This window comes from Sus scrofa, chromosome 18, assembly GCF_000003025.6.
Source record: "Sus scrofa isolate TJ Tabasco breed Duroc chromosome 18, Sscrofa11.1, whole genome shotgun sequence".
NCBI lineage: Eukaryota > Metazoa > Chordata > Mammalia > Artiodactyla > Suidae > Sus > Sus scrofa.
In genome coordinates this window covers 40,159,315-40,179,740 of record NC_010460.4, presented here as the reverse complement: position 1 = coordinate 40,179,740, position 20,426 = coordinate 40,159,315, and the positions used below count along the sequence as shown (strand labels likewise).

The 20,426-nt window shown below is 33.6% G+C and overlaps 1 protein-coding gene across 12 annotated transcripts in view; it reads left to right on the top strand.

The window, feature by feature from the left end:
• The window catches only part of BBS9 (Bardet-Biedl syndrome 9), a 730,525-nt gene that overhangs the window by 214,504 nt on the left and 495,595 nt on the right, over positions 1-20,426 (top strand). For all 12 annotated transcript variants that reach the window (XM_021079336.1, XM_021079333.1, XM_021079330.1 and 9 more), the window contains 2 exons: positions 4,268-4,408; positions 18,385-18,480. In XM_021079336.1, the coding sequence (XP_020934995.1) occupies positions 4,268-4,408; positions 18,385-18,480 (237 nt within the window). The remainder of the gene's footprint in view (positions 1-4,267; positions 4,409-18,384; positions 18,481-20,426) is intronic.

Sequence of the window (20,426 nt, the reverse complement as noted above, 5' to 3'; positions counted from 1 at the left end):
TTTTAATAAAAGGAAGCTTTTAGCTTAATGATGTAAAGTATACCTTTCAAATTGGAATTTAGATTATTAAAAATATTATTAATGAGTATTTACATTTTACTTTGCAAGAGTGCATCTAACTGATGCAATAACTTTTGTAAAATACCGTATTAATATTTAAGTGATTTGTTTTGAGTTTTAAAAAATCATAAGGTTGTTATTGAAAGGAATTTATTTCCTCTCTCTATAAATTCAGACCAAGCCATGAGAAAAAAATCACAATACATGGAAATTTTAGTATTTCAATGAAAAGTTAAAGCTGGTTTTAATAATCTCTTAAGATATATTTTAAAATTATAATTAAGCTTCAGGGAGTAGAGCTGAAATATTCAGCCTCACCTTGTAGGCAAGAAAATAATATGTTGCCATTCAGATCTTATACACAAAGCTTCGAATTTCAAAGACTGTTCCATTTTATTGGCCTGATCTGTTCAGGCTGTATTGCAGATAAGCAGTCCTGCTTTTACACATGGAAAAAGAGAAGCAAACAAGGTTTTATGTTGTCCCACAAGAGTTACTCTCCATTATTTCTGCATTAAAGTTACATGACATGGGCAGTGTAAAACATGACTGCAGATGGAGCACAGTACGTAGCCAGACATAACAGGAAAGGATCAAGGAAGTTCTGGTTACCAGACATTGCTACTGCTTTGGGGTTCCTTGTTTTCAATATGAAATGACTCTAGCAGGCACCCTGGAAAGAGTTCTAAAGGCATTATATAGATGTGTAATATATAGATATTCTATATAGAATTCCTTTTTTCTTTTTTTTTTTTTTAAAGCCCATTTTGACTTCCCTCTTGACAGTGATACTGGGCTCTTGGGTGTGCCAGGGATAATTAGAATTCTCTGCCTGGAAAATTTGTTCTGTCAGGAGTGATTTTGCTGTGAATTTTATAAGTATTAAATAATTTTGTGATTAATTGCACCATAGAAGTTGTGACTATCCATTTCCTCTAAGAGGCTAGAAGGGGAAGTGTTTGAAGGAGAGGTGATTATATTTGTTAAAAACTATAGAATGGAGTAGTCTGATGAACGAGTAGGCCAATATTTGAGTATTATAAATGACAAATTTTTTCTTTTCTCTCAGCATAATACTCAGAGAGTTGAATAAACCAGATCTAGAGACTATTTTTCCAGCTACATAGAAAAAATATCACTGATGGTAGGCAAAGTTAGGATGGTTAGGCTCTTTCAATTAAGTTGAAAGCTATCCTACCATCCTACCAGCAACCTTAGAAAATCTTTAAATTCATGTAATTCTTTCTTTCCTTATTAAAATTACATGTACATACACTCACACATACCTCTCCATTCTCCAGCTTCAGGTTCTTAGATACAATTATAGTCTAAAGAGTAATTGGCAGCCAAATTTGCATTTCACATTTCTTACGAAGATGTAAATCTTAATAGAAATGTACTCTGATAAACCTCATGTCTAAATACTAGAGATTATATTTTGAAATGCTTGGGTTTTAATTAGATGGGAAGTAATATAAAATACTGGCATTGTAATTTTTCTTTTTAATGATATGGTTTCCTTAAACTGGTTTCTAAGGATTTAATACTCTTTTTTTTTTTTTTCTCCTAGTGGTAAAACTTTTCAAGCTGCCATCATTTAAAAAATAGCCATAATCATTTTATTAAGTATGAGTGTCATCATTTTTCAAAGTAATGTTTTCCAAATGTCCTATGAAATAGGTTTACAATTCCTGCAGAGAAAAGAAATTCTGGAGGGGTTCTACAAATCTTAGCAACTGCAGACCATTGCCCTAGTGTGTGATATTGTCATTAGCTGACTTAACTGAACTGTGAATTGAGTTATAATGTATTTCCCTTCTTGGGTTTGTAGTGCTTGCAATCCATTTGTTTCAATTTCTGAAAGCACATATACACTACCAATTTCTTTAGCCCTGGGTTTTTCAAGTTTTAGGGTAATAATCTTCAAATATACAGACTTAGTAACACAAGGCGAGTGTTGTCGATCATGGTTATTATTATTATTTTTCACCACAAATTCAGTCAGTACCTGGTCCAAGTGCAGTAGAGCCATAGTTCTAGCAATATAATTTTAGAAGAAAATTACAGCCACATTTTGTTTGAACAATTAGCTAAGACTTTGGTTAAAAGTATGTAGAATATAGCTTCTCTTGGTCATGTACAGAATTGTCAGATGAAGCACTTTTTTCTGTTACTGTATTCATTGAAAATGAAGGAAATGGAAATAGATTTCAGTTGCCCTGTTCTTTCCAGTCTGCATATATTAATTGAGGCTGTAATTTATATATTGTAGAGGAATCATATTAGTGGGTATATTTCCATAATTGGGAGATATGTGGAATATATGAAGTTGAAAGGATGCTTTGTAATTTTTTGGTGATATTGATAGTTGTGGTTTGAGCAGTAGCTTAGATCATGTTACCATAATATTTTGAGTCAAAACATTTCATCATTGTAAAGTACAAATACACATGCCTCTGAAACCTCAAAGAATGTCAGGAAATAATACCCTGGGACTTTTCTGAAGAGACACCAGTTATAATTTGCATCTAGGATTCCAGGAGAAGTGAATTTAACATCTGTTGGTTATGAGCAAAAAATGAGCTATGTAAAATTTGATGGATAATAGATTATATTGAAGAGAGTGACAAATATGCTCCACATGCTCTGAAAAAGTATTTAATTGACCTCATATATCAATATGCTTGCCGTTATTGATGATCTCTCACTAGGCTCTCACTATCCTAGTGAATAAATAGCACTGAAAAGTGTGCTCCCTTCCTGATTGTAGAGTAAACCACAAAACTCCAATTAGCATTAATAAAATACATTGCTAATTCTAGGAATCCTACTTTGGGATCATGCCTCCAAGCTTTACTGCTTCTGCTTTTGCTATTTTTAATCTGCCCTTTGACTCCACTATGAAGAAATAAAGAAATTAATGTGTGGACCCATTAAATAGAGTAGAACATTTTAAGTTTTCCATTTCTCTACAGTAGTCTACTAAGACAAAGATCTCTGTATATCATCTTTTATCTTATATAGTCAAACATAGAAGCCTAGTGTAAAGGGAGAGAAAACTAAAGTTGTAGAAGTGCTTTATTTGATTTATGAGTAGCCTAATTTGCTTTGGTTTCAGTTTCATTCTTTGTAGAGATATTAAAAGGAATGGTTTTTAAAAACTTTATATTCCAATGTAAAACTCTACATTGTTATTTATTCAGTTACCTATTTCATTATGCCTGCATAGTTTCTGAAAAAAATTTGACAATTGAATGACTATGTAAGCCTTCAAAATGCTGCTTAACAGTGATATGTAGGCGTTTCTGTCATGGCTCAGTGGAAATGATCCCAACTAATATCCATGAGGATGCGGGTTCAATCCCTGGCCTCACTTTAGTGAGGGGTAAGGATCCTGCGCTGGGATGAGCTGTAGTGTAGGTTGCAGGCCCTGCTTGGATCCTGTGTTGCTGTGGCTGTGACATAGGCAGGCAGCTCTACCTCTGATTTAACTCTTAGCCTTGGAACTTCCATATATTGAGGGTGTGGCCCTAAAAAGACAAAAAACAAAAAAAAACCAAAACAACAAAACAAACAACAGTGATATGTAAAGTTAAACAGATTGAGAAAGATTTAATTCATATGAAAGTAATATTAATATTGATGCGTAAAATGACATGAACTTCAGTAGCATTTCAGTAGAGCAGATTCTGCTTTCATGCTCAAAATTTATTGCAAATTGTTAGTAATTTGAATCTTCCAGATGTAAAAAGTTAAAGATTAAAAAGTTGGGGGTAGAGAAATCATTAGATATGGTCATATAGAGTCTTCCTGATGTAAATTTCATCCTCTTTGCTTATTTTAGCTGATAGTCTTGGATTAGGGCTAAAGATTTGAAGGTCTTAAAGACCTTAAGTTCAGTAATTGAATATAGCTATATGTGTTTTTATGTGGTATCCAACTGCAATGATTTTTCAAATGTACTATTATTATTAAAGGCAGAGCTTGTACCTGTGCTCCTTTTTAAGATTTTATTTTTGCCTTATAGTTTTGGGCAATAATATAAAGTTATAAATTATGATAATGCTTTCCAGTTATTTCAGTTATGCTAAATGAAATGGGCAGGTAGCAAACATTTGAACTAAGATATACTGCTACTTTAATTATTATTAGTACAGTTTTTTATTTGTCAAATCTATAAATGTATGTTTCTCTTTTTTTATTTCAGGCATTCCTCGAGTTATCCAATGTAAATTTAGACTTCCCCTAAAATTAATCTGCTTACCATGCCAGCCTTCAAAAACTGCAAGCCACAAACTAACTATTGATACCAACAAATCTCCAGTCAGTCTTCTCAATCTCTTTCCAGGTAGGACTTTTGAAGTAACATGCCTATTAACAACAAAAATGTTAAGAATTTAGAATGGAATCCTTCATCAGCAGGTAATGATGGGGTAATTATCAGATAATTGTTAAGTCAGAATATAAAAATGCCTCAAGGATTTTCCCCTCTTGTTTGCCTGTTCAAAGGAAAATAGCTTATATCAACAAGGTAATAAAGTATACCTTTTAAGTTTGATTAAAATTATTATAATCATTATTTTGCCTCAGTGTTCAGAAATGAAACCTCAAATGTTTCTTTTTAGACTGTGGAATTTTTTGGCTTTGAATGTAAATATTTATTATTCATCTTTATTGTAGGTTTTTGAATATATCCATTTTCTAAGCATATAAATATTTATTATTCATCTTCACTGCAGGTTTTTGGAGAAATACCTTTTAAAAGTATGTTCTCATGCCCCTGAAAAGTAAACTCCTAATTAAATGCCCTTTGTGGTTCTGCTGCCTCCAGCAGCTGGAGAGGGGCAAGGCTCATTCTCTGGCTCTGATCCTTTAGAAGAGTCTTCGTGTATAAAGGTTAAATATCACAGTGAACATTTGAGGTAATTTGTGAAGGTGTGACTTTCTCCAGGTGCTGGTTTTCCTGGTTTTCGTTTTGTTTTGTTTTGGTGAGTAGCTTAGAAAAGAGAGAAGCATTGATTGGATAAACATCTTTAGTTGCCAGGGTTTCTAATGTGTTACATCTATTAACTTTCTTGGCGACAAGGGGGAATTAAAAAAAATTGGGGAATTAAATCAACCCCTTTAAATCTCTCTGTAAAAATCGGCACTGTTGACTATAAGATGCATCTTCACCCTTGCATTAATGGATAGGAGCTAGCATACAAAATATTTCCTGCCAGGTATAGAAATTTATGGTAAGTCAACTTTTGTGTTATTAACTACTTGAAGTGCTTCAAATTTATTCTCCATTAATTTGAAATGTTTTTAAAAAGCTTTATTTATATATAACTATCAAAAATCTCCAAGATGCTCTTCATTACTAATTAGTATATTCCTTAGTTTGAACTGGAGTGAATATGTGTGTGTGTGGTTAGCAAATAGTTTTGTACTTTGAGGTTTCTTATTCTCTTCCTTCCCTTTCTTCTTAGTCAGTTTTCTTATAACAAATTTGGATTATGAAAAAGGTAAAAAAACTCATTACCTTTATAATATACAAACAAACTAATTCCTTGGGTCTCCTATACTATCCTGACAATCGAGTTAGAAATTATATGTTGCACACTAAATTTATTGATTCCTTTGAAAAATGTTTAAGACTCTTGCTTCTGAGTGGTCGATCTTTATTGTGGATAGCTGAGACCCATAGAGATTGAACAAAAAATGCAAGTTTTTGACCTGAGAGGTCATCTCTGTAAGCAATGGATTGGACAGGAAGTACTGAGGAAAGTTTAGATAGCTCATCCATTTCTGTCCTGATTTTGGGTTAAATTATTTTGATGTATCTTAGGCTCATCAGCATATATTTGCTTCTTACTTTAGAAATGGAAAATTTTTAAAAATTGACAATGACATATTTTTAAAAATTTACTCTAAGATTCAGTTTATGTAATATAGTGTGTTCTCTTTTTGAATTCTCAGATTTGGGTTCATGCTGGAATCCTGTAATTGTTTAAAATAAGTACTCTTAGTACTTTTTCACTTTTTGTGATTACATTTCACTCATGGTATATGTGACTTTTATATGCTGATGTTAAAGTTGCTGTTGCAAATCTATTTTTTAATTAATGATCTTCATAGAGAAGAAATAAAACTACCTTGAATCTAGTCTCTTCCTATTTGTTTATTTTTTTGTATATTTTAAAAATAATTTTAATTTTTCTCATTACAATAGAAATATGAAATTTAGAAATGGATAACCAAAAAGAAAAAAAAATGAAAGTTACTGGTAATTCTATCATCCAACAATATCTACTTAGGTTTCATTAATTTTCCTCCTTTTTTATTTTTTATTTACTTTTTTTTTTTTTTTTTTTTTTTGTCTTTTGTCTTTTGAGGGCCGCACCTGTGGCATATGGAGGTTCCCAGGCTAGGGGTCGAATCAGAGCTACAGCTGCTGGGCTATGCTACAGCCACAGCAGTGCCAGATCCGAGCCACATCTGGGACCTACACCACAGCTCTTGGCAACACCAGATCCTTAACCCACTGAGTGAAGCCATGGGTTGAACCTGCAACCTCATCGTTCCTAGTCGGATTTGTTTCCACTGTGCCATGACGGGAACTCCAGATTTTTTTTTTTTTTTTAAAACAACATTGAAAGTTACTGGGCCAGGGATTGAACCCCTGCTATAGTTGCAACCTGAGCCACAGCTGCGGCAAAACCAGATCCTTAATACGCTGTGCCACAAGGGAACTTCCTTTCCTATTTTTTTAAAAAATATTTTTTCTAAGCATTTCGTTCCTCAAAGAATTATAGTTTTGCATATTGTTGTGAGACATATTTCTATATAATTAGATTTTTTGTTTTATGATTTTAATGATACTATGCTGTCTTAAAACTATACTATAAAATCATTTGGCCAGCATTATATTTTTCAACATTTATGTTGTTTTTAGTTTATTAATATTGTAAAATATATTAGAGAATACTTCTCTAAATTTATTATTTTTTTGATAAATTACTGAAAGTGGAATTACTAAGTCAAAGGGTAAGAATAGTTTTAAAGCTTTGAAATATAATGTGAAATTGAGTTCCTATAGGGCCAAACATGTTAATCCAATCATCATTATTTGAATGGAGGTGTCTAGTGCTGCAAATCCTGGCCAGTTGAGAATATTATAATTATAAAAAGATTTACTATGCTTAATGGCTATATAGAAAATATTTATTTACATATGTATATGTAAATAACTGTCAGGTGTTTTGGCTAAATGTGACTTAAGCAAGATATATATATTAAGATATATATGTGTGTTATAATATATATGATATATGTAGTAAGATATATATGTGTATATATATATGATATATATGTTATATGTGTATATAAGATATATATGTATATATGATATGTATACACAAGATATATATATACACAAAGATACATACATAAGATTATATAACAGTAACATATAGCATATAACATAGCATATAATATATACAATATAACATAATATATAACATATATACAGCATATAACATATATAACAATATATTTATTCATATATATGTGTGTGTTATATATGTTATATATATTTTTTATTTGAGATAAAATACACAAAAAAATAAATAAAGTCTAAAATAAAGAGAGGTATAGAAGTGGTCAGTGGAAGCTGGTACAGTGGTTTGTAAATGTTTTCAAGGACCTAGCTTTTTTCTTTCTTTGCAGTGTGTATTCTCTAGTGTGTTGATTTATTCCATGGCAATAAGGTAGCTGCTTTGGCTTAAGTCATCATAGCTGACTACAAGGCAGGTGGTAGGGGAAAGAGATAGCTATAACAATGACTCCAACTTTCTTTTTTTTTTTTTTTTTTTGTCTTTTTGCTATTTCCTGGGCCACTCCCACGGCATATGGAGGTTCCCAGGCTAGGGGTCGAATCGGAGCTGTAGCCACCGGCCTACGCCAGAGCCACAGCAACGCAGGATCCGAGCCGCATCCACAACCTACACCACAGCTCACGGCAACGCCGGATTGTTAGCCCACTGAGCAAGGGCAGGGACCGAACCCACAACCTCATGGTTCCTAGTCGGATTCGTTAACCACTGTGCCACGACGGGAACTCCAACTCTAACTTTCATCAGAAATGCATATTTCCATAAAGTTCTTAGGAAATTTCTAGTTAGGTCTAATAGCCATAGTAGTGTCACGTGGCCTCTTCTAGGGCCTGAGAACCAATGCAGATGGGCTGGGGAAAAGGGGTTTGAGAATAGGTGTCAAATTAGCTGACATTCATTGTATGCCATGATACCAATAATTTCACACAAAATATTTACTTAAATATAGCATTTAATATAGCATTTAAGTAATATTTACTTAAATAGCATGCTACTGTAGTAGTCATTTAATCCTAAAAGACTCAAAATATATGGGTATCTTTCCTTGTCACTGAATTTGTATTTTATTTTGTATTTTATTTTATTGTTAGCGTAATGTTCTCTTGTTTGGAAGTGCCGTGCACTTCACTTTTTTGTACTTCTCTGTTTCTCTTTGAAGAAATTACTTGAAGACAAATGACTGAGTTAAAGAATAAATACACTTGAAAACTTTATTCAAATGCCAAAGTTATTTCCAGAATAATTGCATCAGGTTACAAGCCCAGCATCAGAGTTCTAACCCAGGATAGCAGCTGGATTTTAATCTTTTAAGATTTTTGATATGGTTAGGTGAAAAATGACAAGTCTTTTTTATTTTATTTTATTTTTTAGGGCCGCAGCCATGGCATATGGATGTTTCCAGGCTAGGGGTTGAATCAGAGCTGTAGCCATTGGGCCTATGCCACAGGCACAGCAATGCCAGATCCAAGCCACCTCTGTAACCTACACTGCAGCCCATAGCAATGCCCGATCCTTAACCCACTGAGCAAGGCCAGCAATCCAACCCATGTCCTCATGGATGCTAGTTGGGTTCATTAACCGTTGAGTCACAATGGGAACTCTGACATTGCCTTTTAAAATTTGCATTATTAAAGTATTTGTTAGCATAGAAATTTTGTAATTTTTTACTAACTACTTGTATTCTTTTAACATAAGATTTATATATTTAGGTAGTAAAATTTAAGTTTTCATGTTGTGCTTAGAATGATCTCTATTTTAAGATTTTAAAATATTTACATGTATTTTCTTCTGATACATTTTAGTATATTCTTTAGTTCTCAAGTACAGCTTCAGCATGTATTTTTTTGTTTTTAGAAAAAACAACTTTATTGGGGTATAAGTTATGTAGTCATATATAAAGTATAAGTTATGTAGTCATATATAAAGTATAAGTTTTGATGATGGTATATACCTGTGAAACAAATGGGCGATTTGCATTTCTGCACTCATGATGCTAAAAATATCCATCACTCCAAAAAGCTTCTTTGTGCCCCTTTGGGATCCTTTTCAGCCTATCCCCAGGCAACCACTGGTTTCCTGTCATTACAGATTAGTTTGCCCTTTCTAGAATTCCATAAAATGGAATTACTCAGTATGTGCTGTTTTTCGTCTATCTTCTTTCACCCCTTTATCAGATTATGTGATTTACAAATATTTTCTCCCAGTCTATGGCATGTCTTCATTCTTTTAACATTCTTTCCTTCTTTTTGGGAGAGCAGAAATTTTTAATCTTGATAAAGACCAATTTATCATTTTTTTTCTTTTATGAATCATGACTTTATTTATTCGTTCGTTTATTTATTTATTCATTCTCTTTTTAGTGCCACACCTTTAGAATATGGAAGTTCCCAGGCTAGGGGGGTTGGATTTAGATCTGCAGTTTCCAGCCTACACCACAGTCACAGCGATGCTAGATCTGAGCTGCATCTGTGACCTATACCACAGCTCACAACAACGCCAGATCCTTAATCCACTGAATGGGGCCCGGGATCAAACCTGTGTCCTCATGGATTCTAGTCAGGTCTTTAGCCCACTGAGCCACAATGGCAACTCCTCGATCATGATTTTAATATTATATCTAAGAAATTTTTGCCTAACTCAAGGTTACAAGACTTTTGAGTGTTTTTTTTTTTCCCTAGAAGTTTTGTAGTTTTACATTTTACTTTTAGGGCTCTTATCCATTTCAAATTGATATACATGGTATGAGATATGGATAAAATTCATGTGTTTGGATATGAGTATCTAATGTTCCAGCACTACATCTGAAAAGACTGTCCTTTTCCACTGAATTGCCTTTGCAAAGTTGTTGAAAATCATGACTATTCTTCATATGTCTATGTAAATCATCAGCATGTGTGTGTATATACATATATATATATATTTCTGTTCAGTATGTTCCATTCATCTATTTGTCTTTGCCCATCAATATTGCTATATACCAATGCCATAGTGTCTTAATTACTCTATGTAAGTCTAGAAGTCAGGTAGTGCAATTTTTCCAACTTTATTCTTTTTTTTCAAAGTTGTCTTGAATGTTCTAGATCATTTGCATTTTTGCATGAATCAGAATCAGCTTATCAATTTAAAAAAAGGCTTGGCAGGACATAGAGAACAGACTTGTGGTTGTCAAGGGAGCCTGGGAAGGGAGAGGGGATGGACTGGGAGTTTGGGGTTAGCAGATGCAAATTATTATGTTTAGAATGGATAAACAACAAGGTCCTACTGTATAGCACAGGGGATGATATCCAGTCTCTTGGGATAGACCATGATGGAAAAGAATATAAAAAAGGGGGAGTTCCTGTCGTGGTGCAGTGGTTAACGAATCCAACTAGGAACCATGAGGTTGCGGGTTCGGTCCCTGCCCTTGCTCAGTGGGTTAACGATCCGGCGTTGCCGTGAGCTGTGGTGTAGGTTGCAGACACGACTCGGATCCCGCGTTGCTGTGGCTCTGGCGTAGGCCGGTGGCTACAGCTCCGATTCGACCCCTAGCCTGGGAACCTCCATATGCCGCGGGAGCGGCCCAAGAAATGGCAAAAAGACAAAAAAAAAAAAAAAAAGAATATAAAAAAGAATGCATATATGTATGTATAACTGAGTTACTTTGTTACACAGCAGAAATTTGCACAACGTTGTAAATCAACTATTCTTTAATAAAAAATTTTAACAAAATGTCTGTTGGGATTTTGATTGGAATTGGGATTACATGTATTCTATAGATAAATTTGGAGAGAAATATTTTAACAATATTGAACATGGTAAAATTTGCTCCACTTATCCCAGTTTCTTAAGATGAACTTGGAGACCTTTGTTTATTTAGGGCTTTTTTATTTTTTCTCACTAAGATTTTGTACTTTTCAATTTACGGGTCTTACAAATCTGTCAGATTTATTTCTGAGTATGTAATATATTTTGATGTGATTGCAAATTGTATTGTTTTATTTCAGTTTCAGATTGTTCTTTTCTAGTACATAGGAATACAATTGGTTTTTAATATATTGCTCTTGTATCATGCAGAATTGTTATATCGCTTATTGGTTCTACTGGCTTTTTTGAGTAGATTTAATCAGATTTTCTGCATAGATGATCATGTCATCTGCAAGTGAAAACAGTTTCACTTTTCCTTTCCAATGTGAAGATTCTGTTTGTTTACTTTTGGCTTGCTTTTTACCTTGGCTAGAACCTCTGGGACAATGTTGAATAGAAATGGTGAGAGCGGACATTCAGTCTTTTAGCATTAAGTATGTTTTAGTTGTAAGTATTTTGTAGATTTCCTTTTCCAGATTGAGGCTGTTCTCTTTTATATGAGGTTTGCTGAGTGTTTTATTAGGAATGAATATTTGATTTTTCCCAGTGCTTTTTTCACATCAGTTGAGATATTTTACATAATTTTATTCTTTGTTGTGTTAACAGGTGGATTACATTGACTAATTTTGGAATATTAACCTAATTGTGCATTCTTGATATAAATTACACTTGATCGTGATGAATACATGAATACATGATGAATACATGAATCCTTTCACCATACTGTTGGATTTAATTTGCTAAATTTTAGTTTATAATTTCTACATCTGTGTTTATAAGGGACATTGATCTGTAATTCTGCTTCCTTACAATTATGTTTCTTTAATGTGTAATTTATGGAATGAGTTGGGAAATATTTACCTCTCTTCTATTTTTTTTGAAGTGTGTATAGAATTGGTATTATTGCTTAAATATTTGGAAGAATTTATCAGGAAAGTTTTCCAGACCAAGAGTTTTCTGAATGGGGTAGCTTTAAAGCTATATAGTTATTTTAATTTTTAAAGTTTTTTAAATTAAAGTATAGTTGATTTACAAAGTTGCGCCAATTTCTGCTGTATAGCAAAGTGACTAAGTCATATGTGTGTGTATATATAAACACACATTCTTTTTAAATGTTATTTTCTATCATGGTCTATCCCAGGAGATTAGATATTTAAAGTATAAATTTAATCTCTTCAAAAGATATAGAACTGGAATTTCCTCTGTGGCACAATGGGTTAAGGGATCGGGTGTTGCTACAGCTGTGGTGCAGGCTGCAGCTGCTGTATGGGTTTGATCCCTGGCCCAGGAACTTCCACATGCTACAGATGGAGCTAAAAAAAAAAAAAGAAAAGATACAGGAAGATGCACGGTATCTATTTCTTATTGAGCAGACCTTGCTACTTTTTGTCTTTCAGGGAACGTGCATTTCATCTGAATTGTTGAATTTATTGGCATAAGGTTGTTGATAGTATTTTTTAGTATCTGTGGAATCTGTAGTGATGACAGCTCATTTGTTACTGATATTAGTAATTTGTGTCTTCTTCTCCTCCACCATCCCCTACCCCTACCCTGCCCCAATCTGTTGACTAGGAGTTTATCTATTTTACCTCTTTTTGAAGAACCAGCTTTTGGTTTCATTCATTTCCACTTTTTATTTTTTGTTTTCTGTTCCTTTTAATTACTCTGACTCTCCTTTCTTCTGCTTACTTTGGGTTTAATTTTCTTTTCTTTTTTTTTTTCTAGTTTCTTAATGCAAAAGCAGAGACCATCCTTCTTTTTAATGTAGTTGGTTAATCCTACAGAATTTCCTCTAATGATGCTTTAGCTGTATCCTACAAATTATGAAATGTTGTGCTTTTAATTTTCATTCAGTATAAAACACTTTTTAATTTTTTTCTTTGATTTCTTTTTTGACCTTAGTGTTATTTAGAAGTTTGGTATATAGTTTCCAAACCCGTGGTGATTTTCCATAGAACATTTGTTATTGACTTGGAATTCGATTTCCCTGTGGTAGGAGAATGTACTTTATATGACTTGAATCCTATTAAATTTATTGAGACTTATTTAATGACTCCAAGCTAGGACTGTCTTTGCTTGAAAATAGTGGATTTTCTGCTGTTGTAGGATGGGAGTGTACATAAATGTCAATTAAGATAAGTTTTCTGATAGTGTTTTAAGTCTTCTATATCCTTACTGATTTTCTGTCTATATGTGTCAATTTTTAAGAGTAGGTCGTTGAACTCTTCAACTATAATTTGTCTATTTCTCTTTTTGCATATCTGAAGTTTTTGCTTCATTTAGTTTAAAGCTCTGTTTTAGGTGCATAAATGTTTAGGATTATAATGTTCTCTTGATTATTATGAAATATTAACAAAGAATGTTAATATTCTTTGTTCTAAAATCTACTTTTATGATATTAATATTGCTATTCCCACTTTATTTTGCCCTAGTATTACAATGGTATACATATATATTATCCTTCTTTTACTTCTGTTTACATCTTTATATTTAAAGTAGATTTCTTATAGGTAGTATACAGTTGAGTTTTGGCTTTTTAAATGCAATCCAGTAGTATCTGTCTTTTAATTGTGGTGTTTAGACTATTTATTTTAATGCGATTATTGATAGGGTTGGTTTTAAATCTACATCTTGTGCTTTGTTTTTTATTTGCCTTGTCTGTTTTTTTCCTGCATTCTTTTCAATTGAGTATATTTTGTGATTCTATTTTATCTACTTTGTCATCGTATTTACTCTACCACCTAGTGTTAATTTTGTTGCTTCTCTAAAGTTTAAGGCAGTGTTTCCCAACCTTTCTTTTATTATTGCTCCCCCTAAAAGACTTTTTAGACATTTCTTTCTTTTTTTTTTTTGTCTTTTTGTCTTTGTTGTTGTTGTTGTTGTTGCTATTTCTTGGGCCGCTCCCGCGGCATATGGAGGTTCCCAGGCTAGGGGTCCAATCGGAGCTGTAGCCACCGGCCTACGCCAGAGCCACAGCAACGCGGGATCCGAGCCGCGTCTGCAACCTACACCACAGCTCACGGCAACGCCGGATCGTTAACCCACTGAGCAAGGGCAGGGATCGAACCCACAACCTCATGGCTCCTAGTCGGATTCGTTAACCACTGCGCCACGACGGGGACTCCTAGACATTTCTTTCTTAATAGCACCTCCACACCTTTTCAGTACTGCAGTTGTCTTTTATATCTGTTTATATTCTATATGAATACATATTCTCTTGTTTTTAGAGATAAAATGAGTAAGATTTTTTTGATCCCTGTGAATATTTTTTTGGCCCCTCGAGGGCACTGTTTCCCTGTCAAAAATGCACAAATGCATTATACAATATATATCTCTAACTTATCACAGTCTATCTTTACATGGTAGTATAGTGCCTCAAAATAGTTTAAGAATCATATGATAATATCTTTCCATTTCTCCCCTACCAGCCTCTATGCTAGTTTTGTCTTATATTTTATATCTACACATATTAGATATAAACCTTGTACTATATTGTTATGAATTTTGTTTTAAGATGTAATTATCTTCTTTAAGACATTTTAATAATTAATACAATAACTTTATACATTTACTCACGGGGTTACCTTTTCCACTGCTCTTCATCCCATCTGGTATCATTTTCCTTTTACCTGAAATACTTCTCTAACACTTCTTCTAGTGCAGATATATGAATGTTGAATTCTTTCAGCTTTCGTATGTTTGAAAATGGATTTTTTCCCACCACTTTTAGAAAGTTATTTTCACTAGTAAAGAATTGGAGATTGACAATGTTTTTCTTTCATTACTCTTAAGATATTGTTCCACTTGTTTTCTGGCTGTCAATATAGGCCTCTATATGTAATATATCTTTTTTCTCTTGTTGCTTTTAAGATGTTTTTCTTTAAACGATTCAATTTTGGTGTAATTTTTTTAGGTTTGTATTTTTATTTTCCTTTGCTTGGTCTTTGCTAACATATTTTGATCCATGGATTATAATTTTTATTCAATGTGCAAATATTTTGGCCATTATTTTTCCAAGTATTTTTTTGTGTCTCCACTCCTTTTTTATTCTTTAATATTTATTTTTTGTCTTTTTAGGGCTGCACCTATGGCATATGGAAGTTCCCAGGCTAGGGGTCGAATCAGAGCTGCAGCTGCCAGTGTATTCCATAGCCACAGCAACGTGGGACCTGAGCCATGTCTGAAACCTACACCACAACTCTTGGCAATGCCAAATCCTTAACTCACTGAGTGGGGCCAGCCAGGGATGGAACCTGCATCCTTATGGATACTAGTTTGTTACCACCGAGTTGCAATGGGAACTCCTTTATTTTTAAGGACTCTAATTATATCTGTATTTCTCACTTGAGGTTGTCCCAGAGCTTAATGATGCTCTTTTTTTTTTTTTTTTTTTTTTTTTTTTTTGTCTTTTTGCCTTTTCTGGGGCCACTCCCGTGGCACATGGAGGTTCCTAGGCTAGGGGTCCAGTTGGAGCTGTTGCTGCTGGCCTATGCCAGAGCCACAGCAACGCGGGATCTGAGCTGCATCTACGACCTACACCACAGCTCACGGCAACGCTGGATCCTCAACCCACTGAGCAAGGCCAGGGATCGAACCTGCAACCTCATGGTTCCTAGTTGGATTCGTTAACCACTGAGCCACGACGGGAACTCCTGTTTTTTTAATTTTTATTTTTTCTTTGTGCTTTATTTTGCATTGTTTCCCTTGCTATACATTCAAGTTATTTTCTTCTGCAGTGTGTAATGTGTTCATAATCCCACTTGGTGTGTTGTATTTTGTATCTCAGAGACTATAATTGTCTTCTCTCAAAGTTTGATTTGAGTCTCTCTCTTTTTAAAAAAAATCTTCTGTTTCAATGTAATATAGCTCATTTGAACATTTATAATATAATAGCTGTTTTAATACCTTTTGCTACTAATTTTATCATCTGTGTCATTTCTGAGTTAGTTTTGATTTTTATTTTTGTTAATGAATTATAATCTCTTTTCTCTTTTTATGTCCTGTAATTACTGATTGAGGCTCAGAACCTCTGAATTTTATCTAGTTGTGTATTGAGTATTTTAGTTTTCGTATAAATATTTTTGAGCTTTTTTCCCCCGGGACACATTTAAGTCACTTGAAAAAGCTTGATCCTTTTAGGTGGTACTTTGAAGCTTTGTTAAGTGGGATAGGAGCATTTTGGAGCAAACTTTACCTACTACTGAAGCCAAACTCTTCTATGTGTTTTACCTGGTGCCTTTTGAATTATGATGGTTTATATTCTGGCCCCTGAGAATAGGGATTATCCCTGGCCTTGTATGGGCTTATGGATTATTCCTTGTAATCTTTTTTGGCTGGTTCTTTCCCAGTCTTTCATGGTTTCCTCAGCGTCATATACTGATTAGTATTTCGCTGAGTACTCAAAGGGGACTTTGCAGGTCTCCAGAATTCTTTCTCCATAGCTCTCTCCTCTCTCTGCCTTGGGAGTTTTTGCCACGTTGACCTTCCTAGATTCCCAACTCTATCTCCTTGACTTGAGGAGAATGCTGGGTAGCTCCTGGGCTCCCCCTCCCTGTGTTATGGTTTGAAAATTTTCTCTAAGTGGTAAGCTGGGGCAATCATATGAATCACTTTATTTGTTTCTTGTTTGTCAGAGATGATTGTTGTTTGTTTTCTGATTTTCAGTGTCTTAAAAAATATTTCATATATTTTATTCCATTTTTTAGTTGTTTAAGATGGGAGGGTAAATTTGGCCCCAGTTTTTCAATCTTGGTCCAGGGTAAAGTTCTCCAATGTAATTTTTATTTATTTACTTTCTTTTTTTTGAGTCAGGATTCAATTACGCTTCACTTATTGTAATTTTTTATATGAATTTTGGTATCTCCTTCTCTAGGTTATCTCCTTTTTAATTTGTAGTTTATTTGTTGAAGAGTTGAAAATTATTTTTCCTGTGAGTTCCCATACTCTGAATTTTTCTAATTATATCTCTGTGACTTTTAAAAAAAAATTTTTTATCTTAGGGCCTCACCAACAGCATATGGGGGTTCCTAGGCTAGGGGTCCAATCAGAGCTACAGCTGCTGGCCTATACCACAGCCACAGCAATGTGGGATCCGAGCTGTGTCTGTGACCTACACCACAGCTCACGGCAACGCTGGATCTCCAACCCACTGAGTGAGGCCAGGGATCAAACCCACAACATCATGGTTAGTAGTTGGATTCATTTCCACTGTGCCACAATGGGAACTCCTATATCTCTGTGATTTTGTTTAATATTTTCTCTTTTCATGTAAATTGCATCTAGATCTAATAGAGTCAAGACTGATTGTTTTGGCCACACTACTCTATGAATGGTGATATATACTTTCAGAGGAGGGTACATAATATCTGTGTCTTTTTTTGTGGTTGTAATAGCTATTGATAGTCAATGCTAAGATTCATTAATTTATTGGAAGTTGAAAAATGTTGGTATTCTATTCTTTCAAGATTTCTTTAATTTTTAGCTATAATATTTCTACACAGAGAACCTTTCTCTTATTTACTATTGTAAATAATGTGGTACAATTTAAGTAGGATCATCAAGGTAAGTGATTGGTTCTTTGTCTCTATTATTGATTTTTAAAATAATGAGATGATTCTCTAGGGTCCTTCAATAGTGAATATTTGGCTTTTTTATTTTGTCTTTAGTATCAATATGAATACATGCCTTTAAATATATTTGATATTTTATTCTATTGCTGTTATTGTGTTTTTCGATACTCAAATATTTTCATCTCTGACCAGCAGCAGTCTCTTCAGTTTCCCTCGTAATTTTCATCAGCTCTACTAGTCACTGACAGTTTCCTTGCTTTCTGGTGTAACAAAGCTCTAGGTTCATCTTGTGCAATTCCTGCCTCAGACCTAGAATGAGTTAGTAGAAAAAAGGAAATGAAATGATTTCACTATGTTCTTGTGGGGCAGAAATTTTAGCAATTGGAGATAACTGTGGAAATCAGTTAATATAATATAGTTCATACGTGGGCTTGAAACATGAATAGTGACCCCCAAAATACTCATTGTCAACTAAGCTTCCTATTTCATTGTGTTTAGCCTTGTGGTTATATAAGGTGATTTTCTTTTCCTTGTAGGCTTTGCTAGTCAGTCAGAAGATGATCAGGTGAATGTAATGGGCTTTCGCTTCTTAGGAGGTTCCCGAGTTACTCTTCTTGCTTCCAAAACCTCTCGTAAGTAAAACCATGGTATTATTGCTTTTGAAAATTTCTATTAAGAACATTGTATCGCAGACCATTGCCACATCAAGGATTTCTGCCGGGGTGATGTTTGGTAAATATTGAAGAGCCATTATATTAGGAAAATCAGATCCTATTTTATTAGAGATATGTAGCTTTGGTTTGGGGGATGAGGAGAGTTTGAGACATGAATTTTAAACATTGTAAAATCTTTTGAGATAAGTATATGGTGAACTAGGTTTTAGGAATTACTAGAAGCTAGAGTTAATTTTTGTGTGTGTATATATTCTTATATCCTCTTTTTTGACACTGGCAAAGATGAAAGTGAATAACTTTTACTGAGACTAATTTCAATAGAATGAAAAGTAGTAATTGTATAGTCAAGTTTGAATTTCAGATTTAAATATGCTTTATTGATTTGGTTGCTTCATGTGATAATACTTGAAACTATTCACTCTGAAAGTGACTTCTGATGTATATAGATAATGAAGCTACTAAGCTCACTGAATTTTATACACTTTCTTAGATATAAATCAAACTATTAAGAAAGGAAGTTTTTTAAAAACAAATTTTAGGTACACTAAGGGTATTAAAGGAATGAATATGTGTGTATACACACACACACACATGCACACACACGCACATATGTATGTATAAAGTCCTAGTACACTCCAATTTTTAAAATCTCTGTGATTTTTACAGTGGGTTTTCACTTTCTATTTTATGCATTTGCAGTTTTAGTTGGTTATTTATTTTATAATTAGAATATATAGTAAAATAAGTAATTATTTTTGAAAAATGAAGATGTTAACCGGAGGAACATATATACATCCTTATTTTAGAAACTATGATGCTGTTTCTGTGGTTAAAATTGTAGCAGTTTCTGGAATATGTAGATTGGTGACTGGTGAAATAGACTTGGATATAACTAGAAATTATAGAATAAGACAAAAATCAAAAATCAAAGATAATTCTGAGAAAACAAGAGATTTCTGTACTTTTTTGTGGTTTTTTGTGATTGGTAATGATTGTAGTTTTCTTTACATTGGCACCATTTTGTTTTGATTAGCTTTAATCTTCAGTCAGATGATGGAATCATTTTCTTTTCAAATATCTCTCTTTGTTAAACTGTTCTTAGTTTTACTAAAATATTGTTGCCAACATTTCTTTGGGAAATTGTACACATCTGTTTGATTTCAGTTGATGATACTGTATGATGAATCTGCAATTGAGGACATTTTAAAAAGGCAAAAAGTTATTCTTTGTGCAAATGGGGATATTTATGTTCTAGTGCATAATATTTGTTGCTTTTTAGATAAAGTAACTCTTCGAACATTGCTGTTGCCCACGATTATTTTATCGTTATCTAAATTTCACCAAATATCCAGGTGTATAACTGATTTATTCACATTCATCTTAATATGTGGCAATGAATGCCTTGGCACAGCTATAGTGTGAGCAAACAGACTAAACAATGGAATACGACAGAATCTTTTAAATAAGGAACCAAATGAACTGTATAAACTGAAACCTGAAGGGCAGTTATTACACTTCCCTGATGGTTTTTTGGCTTCAGTGACACCTAGAATTCAACCTAGGAAATACCCTTGGAGATGAAGGGAAGTAGATATGAAGAAAGTACAGTTTTCTGGAACTGAGACAAATATTGGTGCTCCTCTCTGCTCTATTAGAGTGTATATATATATATATCTCCAAGAAAGAAGTGAAGTAATTTGTGTCCAATCTATGACATTCTTCTTTTTTATGAAAGGCACACAGCCTTTAGTCTAGAAATCTCAATGGACAGAAAAGCCCTACGAAAGAACCCGTATTGTTTCCCTAGTAAATAGTCAAATGCTACATAAATCATATAAAGTTGTCCTTAGACCTTGCATGGTATTTTCTTCTTTTTTTTTTTTTTTTGTCTTTCGTTTTTTTAG